The following is an 18,837-nucleotide window of genomic DNA, read 5'->3' on the forward strand; positions in this document are numbered from 1 at the left end:
CAACAACAAAAAATTAATTACATATCAAGAAAAGACTTTCATGTTAAACCAGCTAATACTGAAATTGTTTAAAATAGTTTATAACCTGTCACTTTGCAGATGCCGTCACTGCCACCAGGAGCCCTGTACTATCAGCCATGGTCAACCCCACCGTGCTCTTTGACATCGCAGTCATGGCGAGCCCTTGGGTCACGTCTCCTTTGAGTTGTTTGCAGACAAGATTCCAAGAACAGCAGAAAACTTTCATGCTCTGAGCACTGGAGAGGAAGGATTTGGTAATAAGGGTTCCTGCTTTCACAGAATTATCAGAGTTTATGTGTCAGGGTGGTGACTTCACATGCCATAATGGCACTGGTGGCAAGTCCATCTATGGGGAGAAATTTGATGATGAGAACTTCATCCTAAAGCATACAGGTCCTGGCATCTTGTCCATGGCAAATGCTGGATCCAATATAAATGGTTCCCAGTTTTTCATCTGCACTGCCAAGACTGAGTGGTGGATGGCAAGCATGTGGTCTTTGGCAAGGTGAAAGAAGGCATGAATATTGTGGAGGCCACGGAGCGCTTTGGGTCCAGGAATGGCAAGACCAGGAAGAAGATCACCATTGCTGACTGTGGACAACTCTAATAAGTTTGACTTGTGTTTTATCTTAACCACCAGACCGTTCCTTCTGTAGCTCAGGACAGCACCCTCCACCCCATTTGCTCGCAGTATCCTAGAATCTTTGTGCTCTCGCTACAGTTCCCTTCCATGCCTAGCTGGACTGCAGAGTTGAGTTAAAGTTTATGATTATGAAATAAAAACTAAATAACAACAAAAAATTATTTATAACCAATGCTTGATCCCATATTCCTAGGAAAACAATTAAAGCTTCAGGTATATTTGGTCATCTGGTCAGCCATTTAAACATTTTATAAAGGGATTTCATTCCATTGTTATTTTCCATGCATGTTTTCTGGTTGTAGAAAAGCTTTCCCATGCAAGAGGGCTGATGTTATAACAGTAGATTATTATGCTACAGTGTATTTTCACCAGATTAAAAAAAAAAAGCTTTTTATGGTTTGAATCTGCTGGAAACATCAGAGAAAGACTGTCCTTGCCATCTACACTATAACAAAACTTCAGGACCTTGAACTTTGGGTTCATAATCTCACAACTGAGAAGGGCCCCTCCATGCTCTTGGAGCTGTGCACCCACTGGAATGCTTAAGGTAAAACTAACCAGGGAAATTTCTCCCAAGAAAAAGATGACATCATTGATGTGAACAGCTTTTCCCAAGTTCACAGATTAAGACTTCTACTATCATGAAACTCTTATTTTTGAATATTTTTTCTTGCTTATGCCTTCTACGAACAATAGAAGTGGAAAAGGGGTCTGTTATGTGCACTTATGGGGAACATTTTTATTTGTGAAGGAGTTTGCAGCCAGCCTTATACATGGATAAAGGCCCAATGTATGTAAGAAACTTTAATGGTGGATGTGTTAGCTCATAATCAATCAAAAACAAAAAATTGATTCACTCCACATAACCCACATCGTGGGTTAAAGAGAACATTGCCAGAAGTCCTTCACTCTTCTGAAAGGGCATCATTTGTTAGGTCCTTTTTCCATGGTTTAAAGTAAAAGAAGCAATGATTAGAAATGTATCCCTCATGATAGGTTCTATAGCAAATTCTACTCTAAAGGCTACAGACTCTAAATTCTCTTGTGAAAGTTATAATAGAATTGGCTAAACAGCGAAGTATCTGTGCAGCTGCTGGCACTTGTGGCCTATACAGAAATACATCAAATGAAGACTATAGAAATTTAGTGGTAGGAGACTGACGAAGAAATTGATTAGTCAAGTCTCTCTCTGTCGCCCAGGCTGAAGTGCAGTGGCGTGATCTTGGCTCACTGCAACCTCCGACTCCCAGGTTCAAGCAATCCTCCTGCCTTGGCCTCCCAAGTAGCTGGGATTACAGGTGCACATGACCACACCCAGCCAATTTTTGTATTTTAGTAGAGATGGGGTTTCACCACGTTGGCCAGGCTCATCTTGAACTCCTGACCTCAAGTGAGCCACCTCACCCATCCGTGAGTAAACTGTATCTAGCTCATTCTTAGATCCATTTGATTTTAGGAGGTTTGGTTTATGGGGACCTTGGGTAAGGAGTATACTCCCAAATTCTTGGTATTATCCTCCTAATAGCCATAATAATGGTCTCCCTGACGCGCTGTATGCTCTCAAAGGTTTTAAATGCTTGCATGAGCCATCTCTAGAATGTCATATGGTCTCTCTTCAACTAGAATAACAGGAGCTCAAAGAAATATGCAACCATGAGGACACCATAACCTATAAATGACATGCTGAGACCAGAAACCCAAAATGATGGTAACTGAGAGTGGCACTGAGGCCCTAGGTTTTGGTCACACTCTCACCTAAGTGAAAACCTGATCAAAAAGGGAATTTTTTTCAACAAAATTCTGGGAGGCCGTTGTTTTGGACTGATCTCATGCACTAGGCCCCAACAAACCAAACAAAACCAAAATGGGGCCACTCATGCCAAGATTTTAAGGAAACACATAGATTCTAGAAAAGACTAGGTTTTGTTTTTTCTTCTGCAAATCTCTACAACAAACATTTCTGACAGTATAGGTAACCACTCCCTAAAGTTTCCATTAAATCTTTTAACCAAATTCATTTCCTCTCACCTAGAGACCATCAAGCTTCAGATGATCATGTAACAAAGGTTCCAGCCAGTTCCAAGTGAAGACACCACCCCTGGACATCAAGAAGCTACCCTTCCTCCACTAGATAGAGCAGGGTGAGAGTTCCATGATCCCCAATAGGTAGGGACTATGCCCCAAGCCGGCATGAAGCAGTTACAGAAAAAAGACCATCGGTCCCTCTGCCTCCCATAAAGATTTATGGGGATCACATCTCTTGAAGGGGCAGATGAGGCAGGAAAATAGGGTCTGGAGGCAGGGAACATAAGATCGATTCATACTTCAGCTATAACAGGAAATATCCTCTCCATAGGGTGTATGACTATGTAACTTGAATACTTCATCCTCTCCATTTACATAAGGTGTATCTGAAGTAACCAATGGAATCCTCTGGGGGTAAATGCCCCACAATTCTGTAACGGGACCTTTGAGCCCCTACGCTCCGCCTGCTCCCACACTGTGGTGTGTATGTTCATTTTCAATAAATCCCTTCATTCCTTCCTTACTTTGTCTGTGCATTTTGTCCAATTCTTTGTTCAAGACGCCAAGAACCTGGACACCCTCCACCGGTAACAAAGGGGCTTAATAAAATAAGGAGTTGCTACTGAGGGTCTAAGAAGTGGTGAAAAGGGAAGAGAGGAGGAAGCGAGGATAACTAGAGATCTATGTGAAGTGAGCACGGGACAGAATCACCAATAGGCCTAGGAGAGAGGGGGAGGAAGGAGAGACCCAGCGGGGAGCAACCTCCCAAGCCCAGCACTCAACCTTGAATAGGGTGGGGTGCGGGGTAGGGGGAGCTCCCTGCCACCAACCAGCTATCCAAAGGGGCAGTTTGGACTTTAAAGGAGTTGTGAGAGAGGGAGGGAGCAGCTGAAGCCCCAACACAAACAAGCCTGCCTTCCCACCCACCCCCAGCCCAGTCATCAAGCCGGCCAACACACCTTACCCTTCCCTCTTCGTGACTGACCCATTGGAATGCTCTGAGTTGTAAAGACCTTTCACTTAAAGGAAAACGTACTGTCCCTCCTGGTCTCCCCTCCCAGCCCCCAACCACCCCTACGCCACCTCCGTTCCCTCTCAACTGGACTCTTAGCAAAGAAGCCAGGTGTGGCTGAAAGGCTGCCCACCGTGGAAACAGCTTTAGCAGTTTTCCCAGGAAAAAGCCACAAGCCCTGGAGGCACAGAGGCCCAAAGACAAAAAAAAAAAAAAAAGGCCTTTCCTCTTAGGAGGAAGCAAGCCCGATTCTTGGGAAAGGGAAGGGACAGACTCAGAGCCTCAGGGCCAAGGGGTGAGATCCAGCACCCCAGCAGGACAGGAATCTAGCTGGGTGACCTCTCTGAGCCTCAGTCTCCTCCTCTGACCATGGGGACAACAAACTTCGCTTGCAAGGTGTGCGGAGGGTAACGGATGTAGGGAGGCATTTAGTAGGGCTTGTTCTCTAACCACCTCTCTCCGAGAGTTTCAAAGGGAGTGGGATCTGGGGAAGGTTGAGGCCTCAGGCCTGGGAACTAGGAATACTTTCCCTTTTACCCACCACCATCCCAGGCCTGGAAGAAGATCAGAAGTTGGACAGGAGAGGTCCGGCCGCGCGGACGTCACCTTAGCGCGCCACTGTCGGGTCCGGTGGGCTCGGATGAGCTCGGGTGAACGCAGCGAGCGAGGGCAGAGGCCAGCAGAGGCGAGGAGCGGATGCTGCAGGGCCGCAGGCCGGGCAGAGAAACGCATACCGGGTCGCTCCCTGCTTCCCCGCCGCCTCCTGGCAGGGCCAGCGAAGCCAGTGCTCCAGCGCCCCCGTAACACCTCAAAGCGCACGGAGTCCGTGTTGGGGAACTTGGCGGCAGAGTGACTGCGACCTAGGAACCTGCGGTGGGGCCGCCGCCGCCGCCTCCGCGGGGCCGAGCGCCTGGACCTCGCCCTGAGGTAAACGCGGGTCGACCCGGGGGGCGGATGCGCTCGGGCTGTGTCGGGGGGAGGCGGAGGTGAGCGACCCGCGAAGAGCGCAGGAGCAGGCCGGGGGCCACGCGAGGGCGGACCCAATTTCGGAATAGCGCGGCCCGGGCGGCGGCGTGCGCTGGGAGGAATGCTGGGTCTGTCGCTAGCGCCAAACCTGACCACGCTGCGACCTTTTCACTCTGTGCTCTGAACTTCAAATCTCCCTCCCCCGATTTTTTTTTTTTTTTTTTTGAGACGGAGTTTCACTCTTGTTGCCCAGGGCGGGAGTGCAGTGACATGATCTCGGCTCACTGCAACCTCCACCTCCTGGGTTCGGGCGAGTGTCCTGCCTCAGCCTCCCGAGTAGCTGGGATTATAGACCCCCGCCACCATGCCCGGCTAATTTTTTTTATTTTTATTATTTATTTATTTATTTTTGTAGTAGAGACAGGGTTTCACCATGTTGGCCAGGTTGATCTCGAACTCCTGTCCTCAAGTGATCAGCCTGCCTCAGCCTCCCAAAGTGCTGGGATTACAAGCGTGAGCCACCGCACCCGGCCTTCTCCCAATTTTTAAAACTCGCTGGCTGGGCTGACAGCTACAGGGCCAGGAATTCAAAACTTAGCCTCACCAGTCTCCCCTCCTCAGACCGAGGAGGTTGTTTTGTTTTGTTTGAGACAGAATCTCACTCTGTCGCCCAGGCTGGATTGCAATGGTGCGATCTCGGCTCACTGCAACCTCTGCCTCCCTGGTTCAAGCCATTCTCCTGCTTCAGCCTCCCGAGTAGCTGGGATTACAGGCGCCTGCCACCACACCCAGCTAATTTTTGTATTTTTAGTAGAGACGGGGTTTCATCATGTTGGCCAGGATGGTCTGGAACTCTTGATCTCAAGTGATCCGCCCACCTCGGCCTCCCAAAGTGCTGGGATTATGGGTGTGAGCCACCATGCCTGGCCAGACCTGGGGTTTGGACCTGTTAAAGAGCTTCCTTACAGATAGCTGGCGGTCTTGCCACCAATTGTTTCAAAAGTAGATGTCTGCTTTAGAGTACTTAAGACATTCGCAGATTCAAATGTTGAATTTTGAAATATCCCTGATATATTTCTGTATTGTATTACCAAAAAAAAAAAAAAAAAAAGAAGAAGAAGTTAGACAGGAGTTTGGAACCAGAGAACAGCCTGTTGGGGGAGTGGGGAGCACAGCAGGGCTACACAGGCCCCTCCTCCTCCCTGTCCCTTCGGCTCCCACCCTCTGCCAGGCTTACCTGTAAATCGGGCCATACTTCTGGAAATTCTGGACATGGTGAAGGTGGACTTTGTGTGTGCCCGTCTCCCTCCAGAAATGATACAGGTTTAGCCAGCCATTGTCACCAGGAGAGGGGATCTCATTGAAGGGGCGAGGACTGCGGGTGGAGATGCCAGCTCCCTCGCCAGTGGGCACCCTGAGACGCCCCAGCCCCTCCCTGGGGGCACTCAGAAAGGTCTGGCAGCCTTTGACCAGGACTGAGCGTGGGGGAAGACCCTTGGCCAGCATGCTGTCCCCACAGCTGTGACTGTACCTGCTCCACTTCAGCGGGGAATGCTAGGATGACTGTAGCCCTGGGCCACCAGGGCCAAGATTATAACTACCAGCTCAAGGCCATACCAGAAGCTGATAAAATGTTCACGTCCTTCCTCCTGCTGCAGGCTCAAACCCGCAGACAGCTCCTCCCCTACTCGGTATGAAGGTTCAGTCTGGAATTTCTGCAGCGTGAGGTTCTCCAAAGGACAGGGAGACCCCTCTGTCTCTGCCCTCAGTGCCAGCCCTAGCAGACTCCTGAAATATCTGCCTGTGCCTTTGCCTGAGCTGGGGCCTCCCACTGGCCCCTGCAGCGGAGTCCATGACCTGGCAGCCATTGGTCAAGACTGCAGACAACCCGTGTCTGGGGGAAATGAGGGGCCCAAGAGAAGGTCAGAGCTATCTTGCCAGCTTGGGCAACATACGTCTTAGTTATGGCCCCACTGTATAGACACACATCGTTGAACAACAGGGATAAGTTCTGAGAAATGCATCCTTAGGCTATTTTATTTTATTTTATTTTATTTTATTTTGAGAGAGTTTCACTCTTGTTGCCCAGGCTGGAGTGCAATGGCACAATTTCACCTTGGAACCCTAATCCTCGTCATCTCTCCCCAGTTGACCCAGATTTGGGGCTGTAATTCAGTACAGCTGACTCAGAGGGGCTCTGGGTCCCTTGAGCTAAGGTCTGTGGTCAGGCTCCACTCTGGACACACTCTAAGACCTTGGCAAATCTGGTTGCCATGGAACTCAGGATGTCAACTCTTCCCTGTCCACACACTTGATCTGTGCTGCTTTCCCCTCAGAGCTGCTTCCATACCCCCTCCCATCATATCATATCCCCAGACCCATCCTTCCAGCCCAGTCAGCCCCCACACCCACCCCCCATCACCCTGCACCTACCACTTTCCCAAACAACAAGGGTCAGTCACCTGTAGAGTTTTCAAGTCATTTCAACAAAATTACAGCCCACTTGGTAAAAATGTGTAGGTCAGAAAACACACATGTGCCATGTAGAGCATTTCATGACAGCAATCTACACTATACCTTATACTTATCATTGGAAGGTACAACTTCTTGCTTTTTTTCCCCAAAATCTTATTTTCTGGCAAATAAGGCATTTAAAACACACATCTAAGAGACAGAAAATAGACTGGTGGTTGCTTAGAACTAGGGGGATAGAGGGATTAGAGGGTGGGACATAAAGTGTGTAGGGATTCTGAGGATGATGAAAATGAAAATATTCTAAAGTATATTGTGGTAATTATTGAACAACTCTCTGAATACACTAAAAGCCATTGAATTGCATACTTTAAATGGGTGAATTGTATGGTGTGTGAATTATATCTCAATAGAGCTGTTACCAAACACACACACACACACACACACACACGAGTGACATCCTCCTGGCCTCTTCTGTTGTATGTGTCAGCCCATAGATCACCCACAATGGCAAAAGTTGTCCTTACACAGCCACTTGACCCCAGACTCCAATACTGTTGAACCACTTTCAACAAATTTAGAGCAACAGTTTTTAGAAGAAAAAAAAAAAGTACTTATCAAGAGTGGTTGTTGCTCTTCCCGCTGGAGTGACCACTACCTCATCAGTCACGAACCTTCTGATAAAGAGAGTATGGAGAAAGCCTGTTTTGCCTCACTGATGACCTTGAGCCTGGAATGACATCAGCCAAGGAAGGCAGTGTCTCACGAGCAGCGGCAGGGTGATGAGCTTCCACAAAGAAAAGCAGTCTTCCAAGGACTGGTTTTTCCTCCAAGGGTCTCAGCACTGAGGTGACATTTATAACTTTCTGACTTAAAGTCAATCCCATTGTTCTACGCAGCCCCACATTCCTCCCTCAGAAGGAGCCCTAATCGATGTGGCATGGAAGAACTTGTGGTCCTCTTGGCAGCCACCCCAACTTCCGTTCAGGCCTCCGCACCTCCCCCAGTGTTGTGGGGCACTGACCGCCTCCCCAGAAGTGGCCCAGGCTGGAGGTTATTGCCTCATCCTCTCCAATGGCCACGGTCACATCACAGCATAGGCCAGCGATTCAGTTTGGGCCAATGAAACACAAGGAAAGGTTTGCTGTGGCTTCTGGGAGAATAGCTCCCTCACTTCTCTGAAAGAGCTTCCAGAAACACATCACTCACCCCAAACAAGGCTGAGTGTATTAGCTGTTTACTGCTGCTTAACAAATTATCCCAAAATTTAGTGGCTTAAAACAATAAATGTTTATTATCTCACAGCTTCTGAGGGTACAGCACCCAGGAGCAGCTTTTCTGGGTGACTGGGTGACTGGGTGGCTGGGTGGCTGGGTGACTGGGTGGCTGGGCGGCTGAGTGGCTCAAGCTCAGGGTTTCTCACAAGCGGCTGCCATCCCTGAAGCTTGACCAGGGTGTAGGATCAGCTTCCAAGCTCAGTGGATTAAACTGGCCCTGCTTCAAAACTTTTCAGTGGCTGTTTCAGGACTATTGAGAAGATTAATGAATGATATATACATTTCAAAATATATATATTACACATATACATGTGTATATTACATAATTTTTCCCTCCCTCTCTCTGTTCTTGCCAGTGCCCAAACTGAAATTTTCACCCTCTCAAAAGCGATGGGAAGTTAGGGTCCAACCCTCACCAAGCCCCTTACGATGGGCAAGTGAATCCTCTGCTAGGTGAGGTTAGCCTAGTGCTCGACTATGCCTAAGTCCTTCTTGGCTCTCTCAAGACAGGCCCATACTTACAGTGCTTTCTCCTCCCACTCCTGCCTCCCACATTCTGTAACTATCCTATCATTCTCAGAGTAGAGGGTGTACACATTTAGACCCATCTATCTAAACGTTGCCTAGGACGGGGAACGTGATTTTGTTCATTGCAGGCAGCTTGGATGGATAAACAGAAAATCCAAATCACAGACTTAAAGAAGATAGAAGTGTATTCTCTCTCCCATAAAGGATTTCCAAGGCTGGGCAGTCCAGGGTGAGTGTGTCAGTCCCAGCAAAATGCCAGGCTCCATCTTCCTGCTTCACCACGAAGACATTTGGTTGGCATTTCTAAGGCCACCCGATGGTCCAAGCTGCTGCTGGAATGTTAACCGTGTTGCTGGCCAGAAGGCGGAAGAACTCAAGAAGACCAAAAGGGGCCCTCCCTGAAGAGCCAGCTTCATTTAAGCCCCTTCCTCAAAGTCCCACAGGAGTCCAACCACATCTGATTGGTGGGAACTTAACCACATTGAGGCAGGAGAATGGGGAATTAGGGAAACCAAGGATTAAGGTAGGAACAAAAGAAAAGCAGGTGCAGCCAGTTCACATAAGCAAAAGGAACAGCAGGTACAGCCAATTCTAGGCAGGATTAGGCAACATACAGGCCACATCTTCACTTCTGTGATAACCACAGGCCAAGTCTCCACTTCAGCCTCTAATTGGTCATGGATCAATTCTTCATTGGATGTAACTGATTGGAGGCCTCTGGAGGGCACAGGGGGTGTTCATGTTCTTTAGCTTAATAAAATCTCTAATTGAAGGGGCTCCTGAGCCACTTGCTCGAGCCCACTCTTGCTCTGTGAATTGTACTTGCACATCTTCAATAAATCTGTGCCTTCATTACTCCATTCTTTCGTTGCTTTGTCTTTTGTTGCTTTGTTTGTGCGTTTTGTTCAATTCTTTAACATGCCAAGAACCTGGACAACTCAGTCAAGACCTTCCATTCAGTAACCACATGACTGTACCTAGGTACAGGGAGGTAGGTACAGGGAGGCTGGACAATGTCGTTTTGCTCTGGATGGCAATACATCCGCTAGCAGAGGTGCTGGCCAGACCATAGACATAATAATACAGTTTTGTATCATGAAACAAGCAACGGTTTTGGAGCCACATGGATTCAGGTTCAAATCCTAGTTCAACCACTGAGTGGTCACGTGGCATAGGGCAAGACACTTGAGCTACTTGAGACTTAATTTTTTCATATTTAAAATGGAGATAATCAGACCTGCCTCTCAGAGCTGTTGCAAGATAAAAAAGCACTTAAAAGATTCAGAGGTTCTCAGAGTAGCCCACCTAATATCATTGCCTTAAACACCACCCTCTTGCTCAGCTTAGGGTATGGACACCATACATGAAAATTAGGTGATTCTTTCCCTGTTTGTTTTCACATGCACAGCTCAGGGTATTTCACTAAGTCAGATGGTCCCCCCGACTCCACCCTATTTCTTCCTCTGAGGGCATTTCATCTGTTTCGGTGCCACCCCACTCTAACAGTTTAAAGGGAGGAGGGAGAGGCAAGGACCTAAGATGTTTGGAGAGAAATCAGCCCTAGAGATGGGACTCAAGGTTATGGCATTTCTCAGCTTAAGTATCAGATGTGGCGTTAAAACTATTATTAAATAGATTCCTTTTGCTGTTTGGGGTTTTTCCTGTTTGTTTGTTTGTTTGTTTGGCCTTGGGAGGGGTCATGTGGCCATATGGTAAAGAGACATTCCCAAGGAAGGAATGAAACACAATTGTTCCTGCCTGGGCCAGGGCTTATGTAGTCAGGAATTATGAAGACCGAATGTTCTGTGTCCTGGAGGAAAGGGGTCCCTGCTTTGGGGACTGTTTCTTTTTATGGATCCTGGGCTATTCCTTCTGTCCAACAAGAGTGAAATGAAGGGAAATACGGGACAGAGTTGACATAGCTTTAGGGGCAGGAGTAATTGGGGTGAAGGAGGGGAGAAGACTGGACCCAGAAGTCAAAGGCCCAGAGCCCCCGGCAAAGGAGTGTTGCCAGGTTGGGGGCCTCTGCAAAGGGCATCTCTGAGGGCTGTTCCTAGGGGCCCACCCATTGCAGCCCTCCTATAAGAACTTAACTCCACATGGTGAACTGGAACCTGAGCCCTAATCTTAGCTACCCAGGGCAGCCTCTCCCTGCTCCCCTAAGTCCTCATCACTCCTGTAAGTCCAGAGGAGCCCCCACACCCCAACTTGAAGGGTGAATGAGTACCCAGGCACTCCCTGCCTGGGTGCACACTGTGGCTCCCTGTCCCCCTCTATACATTGCCCAGGCTGGCTTTGAACTCCTGGGCTCAAGCAATTCTCCTGGCTCAGCTTCCTGAGTAACTGGGAATACAGGCGCGTGCCACCGCGTTCAGCTTCATTTTTATTTTTACAGCTTCACTTCACTTCCTCAGTGCAAACATGTTAAAATATTAAAAATTTGCTGTAAAGTTTTTGAAAGGATATTTATAATTTTGCTCTTGAAACCATTTGGCTAGGAGTAACTGATTTAAATTACAATTGGGAATTCTTGTGAAATGAGAAAAACCTAGCCCACACATTCTTTCAGATGTAATGAAATTTTTATGAATACTAAATTTAACAATTAATGAGGTTGATATAATGTTACAGTTGGACACTTGATTAAGAATTTATTGATTTCAGTTTTGCAGTGTTCTTATTTGAGAGCCAATCATTTTTTCTTCAGCTGTGAAATATTCACATGGGCCCTTGGGAGGCCCCCGCTGCGGACTTCTCTAGCGGGCAGTACATAAGTAACCAGGCCAACAGCTCTTCCCTGTCCTCCCCCTGACACACCTCGCACCCCTTTACACAGGCACATAAGGAAAAACACCCATCGTGGCTGGACCATGGAGACAGAGTCCAGTTCCAGAGGAGGAAGAGGATGGGGCCCGTCAGACAAGGGCACAGAAGCCATGCCATGCCATGTCATGTAAGCAAGAAGCTTCTTACTGCAACCAGTGACTGGGGCTGCTAAGGGCACTAAGATTCAAGACCAGTGAGCCACGGAGGTTGGCATGGGCACCTCTTCCCTCCTGGGGACAGTAGGTAGTGGGGGCAGGAGGGGAAGGGCCACCTGCCTGGTTTACATAGTCGGCCACAGAGCGGTGGCCCACACTTATTCGACGACTATAGCCTCAGTGTTCCAGGCAGGTGTGCATGGGACCAGCGGGCTATGAGAGGCTTCCAAGTGGCACAAGGACAGCACCCCACAAGGAGAACATGAAAAAGCTAACACAGTAGCACAGGCAAGTGCACAGTGCCGCAGCCTCCCCTCCGAACCAGAGGGCGGAGTGGACTGAGGCCACCCTCAGCCAGGTCTGCGGCAGAAGCTGAGGCAGAGAAATGCCACTTTGTCCTTGCTCCAGTCTCTCTCTCAGCCATTTATATACCGCTTCCTTCACTCCAGAGCCTCAGCCGGCGCCTCTCAGATCAAACCTCGTGCCACTAGGTGGAGCCAAAGCCCACAGCAACAGCGCCGGGCTCGGACACCCAGCCGCCCGCGTGCAGGAAGGAGGTGGGCTCGCGAGGCAGGGGACTGGGGGCCCCAGGCTGAGTCTGGGCCCTACCGGGGGGCCAGGAAAGGAGTGGGAGAGCCAGCCACAGCCCACAGTGGACTTATTTGGTTTACATGGTCCGTTCCGTCCGAACTCGCACTATAGGCTAAATGGTCCCAGAGCCAACCCCGGCAGCCGCAAATCCCCGTTTGTCAGATAAGGAGGCTGAGGGCCTGAGGGGAGGATCCAGGAGAGCCAGAACACGGCTGAAGCCAGAGCCCGCGCCCCTGTCCACAGCGCCTTCCCCTGCACCGCTTCCGGGATGTATCCCCTGCCCGTGGGGAGGGCGCACATGAAGAAGGTGCGGCTTCCAGAAGGGAGATCCTGGGAGCGAGGCCGGGGGACACGCTTGGCTCCGGAGCCTACGACTGGCTCCGGGGCCCGATCCGCAGTCCCCTCCAGCACCTCCTTGTGGGGGCCGCAGCTGGGATGCTGGCTTCGGGCGCCGGCGACCCGAGCAGCGGAAAGCATCCACCTGCAGAGGCTGCGGTGGAGGGGCCGGGGCGGGCGCGGACCCGGAGGCGCCGCATTGGACGAGGGGGTTGCTGGGGTTCTCGGATTGGCTGGCCATGAGGGGGCGGGACCAAGGCCAGGGCTGAGAGGCGTGAGGACCTGGAGCGTGAACGCGTGGCGAAGGCGCAGAGACCTGGCGCAGGTGTTGCGGAGCCTTCTGAGACTGGCCTAAGCTGCAGAATTGATCGAGCATCTGGAGTGGCCATCGGCCGTGTTGCCCGCAGACACAGGTGTGCTGCGACAGACCAAGCTCCAGGGTCCCTCAGGTAGCCAGGTGTGCGGCACAGCTTTGTCCCTCCCAGAACTCAGTTTCCCCAGCAGGGGGCCCGGGGACTATTCCAATCCAGTACTCTGGCCTGCCCCTCCCCTCGCTCTCACTGACCTCCCAGCAGCCAGACCAGGTAGGTATCCAGACTCCTTCCTATCCTGCCCCCTGCCCCGCTCCATCCTCATCTTTCCCTTAAAGAAACCTCTCTCCAAGGTCCACGGTTACATCACATACAGCTTTGCACACCCAGTGCCCAGCACAGAGCCCCCACCCTCTGTGGTTGTCCTTTCGCCTCTCGCAAGGTCCATGGGAGCAGGGGACCAGGCTGGGACAACATGTGGCCCCACCTGGTTGCTATAAAAGCTCAGGTAAGGAAGTTTACAGAAATATGTTGGGGTTACTGCACCTGTAAAAAGTGAAAATGGCCAATTATCATCAATGTCAAGAAGAAAAATTGCCCTTGTTGCCCTTTCACTGTAGTAAAGTGCTGCTTCCAACAAACCAGCACACAAATGCCAACCACAGGTGCATTCCGCTTGGGAGGATGGGGGAGAAACTAGTTGTTTGACTCTGTACAAGAACCAATCACCAGGTTTCCTTAAATGGCACACTTTCTTTGAAATCTGAAGCAAGAAATTACCTCTCCGGACACAACCAAGTTCATCTCGTGTCCTCTCAGGACATACAGCCGGGCTCCACTAGAGGGCAGCAGAAAGATGGAGATGCTCGAGAGAAAAGGAGCCTTAAGTTAGTTCTCACCATCCATGGAGGGTGTGAGGAACCCAATAAAAACCGTACTGGTATTAGTTCATATTTGTTGACTGGTTACTCTAGGCCAGCCATCCCTCTGACTGATCTGTTAAAAAAATTAAGTAATTTGGGCCGGACGTGGTGGCTCACGCCTGTAATCCCAACACTTTGGGAGGCCGAGGTGGGTGGATCTCCTGAGGTCAGCAGTTCAAGACTAGTCTGGCCGACATGGTGAAACACTGACTCTATTAAAAATACAAAATTAGCCACCCATAGTGGTGCATGCCTGTAACCCCAGCTACTTGGGAGACTGAGGCAGGACAATCACTTGAATCCAGGAGTGTGGCACTGAGCCGAGATCGCACCACTACACTCCAGCTTGGGCAACAAGAGCGAAACTTGGTCTCAAAAAAAAAATTAATTTGATCCTGCCATTAACCCTATCAAGGTGGATACAATTGTGTTAACCCCATTCTACAGCTGAGGAAAAAAACAAGTTGAATAACTTGCCTAAGGTCACACAGCCAGTAAGAAGCAAATCTGGGATATGAACCCTGAAGTAGAGCTATAAATCTGACATTCATAAACCTATGCAATTTTGCTTCCATTGAAGAGGGAGGGAAGGATGGCGAGCAGAGGTGGCAGCTGAGGCCCCCACAGATATTACCCTTGTGGGCTCTTTAAGGCCAGTTCCAGAAGCAGGCACCAGACAGGAGCATCTAGCTAATTAAGGACCTTGGGTCATCAGGCAGGTAAGGTCAGAAAATCTGAGCTCAACCTGCACATAAACCCCACACACCTTGCAGGAACCTGTCCTAGCCCACCCATCACCATGGGTGGCCCAGCTCTCCAATACCCTGGGTGCCTGCCACCATGGTGAACCCTTGTAACCACTGTGTCCTCTCTGGCTTAGATGTGTGAAATTGACCTTGACCCACTCTCTTCCTTATCTTATAGGCAGCCTTGCCTGCCTCCACCATCAGCCAGGATCGGGCCTCCTCATGTCAGTCAAGAAGATGCCAATCAGCAGCAGCAACTGCTGCCAAGAAGCTGGAGTCCAACAAGGATCAAGGGGATGCTGGTGGGATCCTTTCCAGGGCAACCTTGAGAAGAGTGTCAGGCCAGAGCCTAATCCTTTCCTGATTTTCTTCCCAATTTAACATTTACTGAGCCACTACTGTGGGCAGGCCCCTTGCTGAGTGCACAAGGGGGACTTGCTGGGTGATCTTGAGCACACTCTTTACCACCCCCACCTCAGCTCTTGGTTAGTTTCTCTTCTGTAAACTAAGGTTGCAGAGACCAGGAGTTCTTTACTCGGGACTGAAGGGTCCCCTAAAATTGGGTGTGTGTGAGAACATCTTCTGGGGCAGGGTTTCTCAGCCTCAGCACTATTGATACTTAGGGCCAGATCATTCTTAGATAGATCCCTCCCAGAACACACCTGTGGGCTGGCATTTGCGTATTGGTTTGTTTGAAGTAGCACTCTGCTATAGTGAAAGGGCAACAAAGGGGCAATTTTTCTTCTTGACACTGACAATAATTGACCATTTCCAGTTTTTATAGGTGTGTTGTGACCTTTAACCCCAACACATCTCTGCAAACATCCTTAGCCCAAAATCTGACCTGTGCATTGCAAAATGCCGAAACCCACTAAATGCCTCTCTGAAGCCTCCCAGCCCCACGGCCTTTCCACCCACTCCACCTGCTGTGGCCAGGCTGGGAGGGGTGCAGGAAGGTGGCACACTGCCATGTACAATTTGGAAGAGGAAGAGCCAGGAACCCCTCCAGGCCCAGCTCTCTGTGAGCCCTGCCAAAGCCACCTACATCTGCCTGACTCTCTGGGGCCCCTCAGCCCTGGCCTGGGAAAGAGGCTTCGCCCAAATCCAAGATGCAGGCCCCTGCCACAGGGCTTACCTACACCCCTGTGAGAGCCCTGGGTAGGGGTCAGAAAATGGGGCAGAGGCCAGAGCCAGCACTGGGGGCAGAAGCAGGCAGTCCCTCCTCCCATGGTTAAGCCTGCATCCTCTCTCCTCCTGCACGGTGGCCCTTCCTCACTGAGCACCTGCCAAATCTGCCAGGTGCCAAGCCTGCTGTCAGGGCCAGAAAGTCAGAGGCAAATTCAGGGGTGAGCTGAACAGTGTTTAACAACCAGCTCTCTGGACTGGGGTGAGGGGCCCTGATTTGTAGTCTTTGCCTATTTTTGTGGTGCAAATATTCCTACCCTGGCAGATATAAAGCCAGCAGTATTTTGTCACTGAGCGTGGAGCTGGTTCACAACATCACAAAGTGTGTGCACCACCAGGTGCAATAGACACAAATTACCTTACGAGCATGAATAATGGTAACATATAGTAAAATAATTAGGAAATGATGAGTTGCTAGTGGGCATTTCCTTTTTTAACAAAATGCATTTAATTCTAAGGTTATATAATTTAAGTACCGACAATGACTGTGCTTAATAACTCGTTCGCAAAATTCTGAAAATGTGGCCACCAGCACCTATGAGCCGGTACCAGCTGGCTGCAGGCCCATCACTGGGAATTGAGTGTGGTCCCTGCTCTCTGAAGGCGACAGGTCTACCCAGGGTGGGCCGGTCTGTGGGGGGACAGAGGGATGCATGGGGGCCATGGAGAACCAGAGGAGACACTGTGCAGGGGTTCAGGGAAGGCTTCTTGGAGGAGGCAGCATTATAGAGAACAAAGGGGAGGGTAAATATATCCCAGAAAAGGGTAAGGAGAGAGTGCCAGGCTAGAGAGGACACTGGGGAAAGACCAGGAGAAAACAAAGTGTTTGGCGTGGTCCAAAAACTAAAAATGTGTGTCTCAGTCTGGCTGAGGGATGGCTGGTTTCCAGCCCAGGTTCTGCTGTTGATGCCTCTGTCACTTGGACCAAGTCCACTCCATTCTCTAGGCTTCTCGCCTCTGTCAAATTGGGGTCCGAACCAGATGGGTTCCAGGCCCGCTGGTGATCTAGACCCCCAAGAAGTCTGCAGAGGGGCCTTGTGAACATGTATATAGCTCATGGAGGAAGTCTGGCCCACAACTGACACTTCACAACCAGATCTTCCCCTCCCTCCTCCTCTCCCCTTCACCCGGTTCCCCCAGGTGATCCCGGAAATTCTGGTTTGGCTTCAGAAAGTAACTATAATTACAGCCTTTTTTTTTTGAGACAGAGTTTCGCTCTTATCGCCCAGGCTGGAGTGCAGTGACTTGATCTTGGCTCACTGCAACCTCCACCTCCTGGGTTCAAGCGATTCTCCTGCCTCAGCCTCCTAAGCAGCTGGGATTACAGGGGGACCTGCCGCCATGCCTGGCTAATTTTTTTGTATTTTTTAGTAGAGACGGATTTCGCCATGTTGGCCATAATTACAGTCATTTATAGAACACTTTGCTGCCTCTCCTAATTACCAAGCTGTGCAATTCCAGTTATGCATGTAAGGAAACATCTCAGGAACCCCTCCCTGGGGCCAGCCTGTCAACCGCAGCCCCCAGGCCAGCTGGAATGGAGTGGGAGTGCCCGTGGCTGCTGCTGACGTCTCCCTCCTGGCTTCCTTTCATGCCAGACCAGGAAGGAAACCTTGGTTCAAAGGCCTGCCCTGGGGTGGGTGTGGGATGAAGAGAGGCAGGGAAAGTCCCTCAAGATGATGAGCTTGAGACATGGGGAGGGGGAGAGGGACTCCTTCTGGTGATGCAGAAGGCCTCCATCTACACAGCAGGTGAGTCTTAGAATGCCGGGGCGGGTCATGGTTTCACAGCATGAGTTAGAGCTTGTTCCCCAGGAAAGGGGCTGTTTAAGTTTAGAAAGCAATGGTCCTTCCACTAGGTACAGGTTCCCTGGCCTCATGTCCATCACCACCACTGAAGATCCCTTAGCAACAGCCCCCACCCTGCAAAGCAGCCATCCAGCCCTGCCTCTGATGCCTCCTGTGACTGGGATTAGTACCCCAAGCCTCTGTGACATTTGGGTACTCCATTAATGAGAAAGCTTTTCTTCCATCAAGATAAGCTTCCCTCTGTGCAATTTCTTTTTTGTTGTTGTTTGGAGATTTTGTTGTTGTTGTTGTTTTGTTTTGTTTTTTTGAAACAGAGTCTTACTCTGTTGCCCAGGCTGGAGTGCAGTGGCACAATCTCGACTAACTGCAGCCTCTGGCTCCCGGGTTCAAGAGTTTCTCCCACCTCAGCCTCCTGAGTAGCTGGGACTATAGGCGCGCACTACCACACCTGGCTAATTTTTGTGTTTTTAGTAGAGACAGGGTTTCGCCATGTTGGCCAGGCTGGTCTCGAACTCCTGACCTCAGGTGATCCACCTGCCTCAGCTTCCCAAAGTTCTGGGATTACAGGCATGACCTACCACATCCAGCCTCCTCTGTGCAATTTTTTTCCGTTTTCTTTTTCTTTTTCTTTTTTTTGAGATGGAGTCTTGCTCTGTCGCCCAGGCTGGAGTGCAGTGGTGCGATCTCGGCTCACTGTAACCTCCGCCTCCCAGGTTCAAGCGATTCTCTGCCTCAGCCTGCCAAGTAGCTGGGATTACAGGTGCCCGCCACCACATCCGGCTAATATTTTTTTTTTTTTTTTTGAGACGGAGTCTCGCTTCCTTGCCCAGGTTGGAGTGCAATGGCACAATCTTGGCTCACTGCAACCTCCGCCTCCCAGGTTCAAGCAATTCTCCTGCCTCACCTCCCCAGTAGCTGGGATTACAGGTGCCCACCACCACGACCAACTAAATTTTGTATTTTTTAGTAGAGATGGGGTTTCACCCTGTTGCCCAGGCTGGTGTCAAACTCC

At 50.0% G+C, this 18,837-nt stretch overlaps 1 protein-coding gene and 1 pseudogene across 4 annotated transcripts in view; one reads left to right on the forward strand and one right to left on the reverse strand.

The window, feature by feature from the left end:
* Positions 1-18,837, reverse strand: part of CYP11A1 (cytochrome P450, family 11, subfamily A, polypeptide 1) — a 64,107-nt gene that overhangs the window by 23,703 nt on the left and 21,567 nt on the right. Inside the window, 1 exon segment of one of the 4 annotated variants that reach the window (NM_001280408.1) lies at positions 5,905-6,234. The exons of 1 other annotated variant lie outside the window; for it this stretch is intronic. In NM_001280408.1, the coding sequence (NP_001267337.1) occupies positions 5,905-6,173 (269 nt within the window). In that variant the 5' untranslated portion in view covers positions 6,174-6,234. 4 annotated transcript variants of the gene reach the window in all.
* On the forward strand, positions 218-717 carry LOC107968377 (peptidyl-prolyl cis-trans isomerase A-like; annotated as a pseudogene).

This window comes from Pan troglodytes, chromosome 16, assembly GCF_028858775.2.
Source record: "Pan troglodytes isolate AG18354 chromosome 16, NHGRI_mPanTro3-v2.0_pri, whole genome shotgun sequence".
Taxonomy (NCBI): Eukaryota; Metazoa; Chordata; class Mammalia; order Primates; family Hominidae; genus Pan; species Pan troglodytes.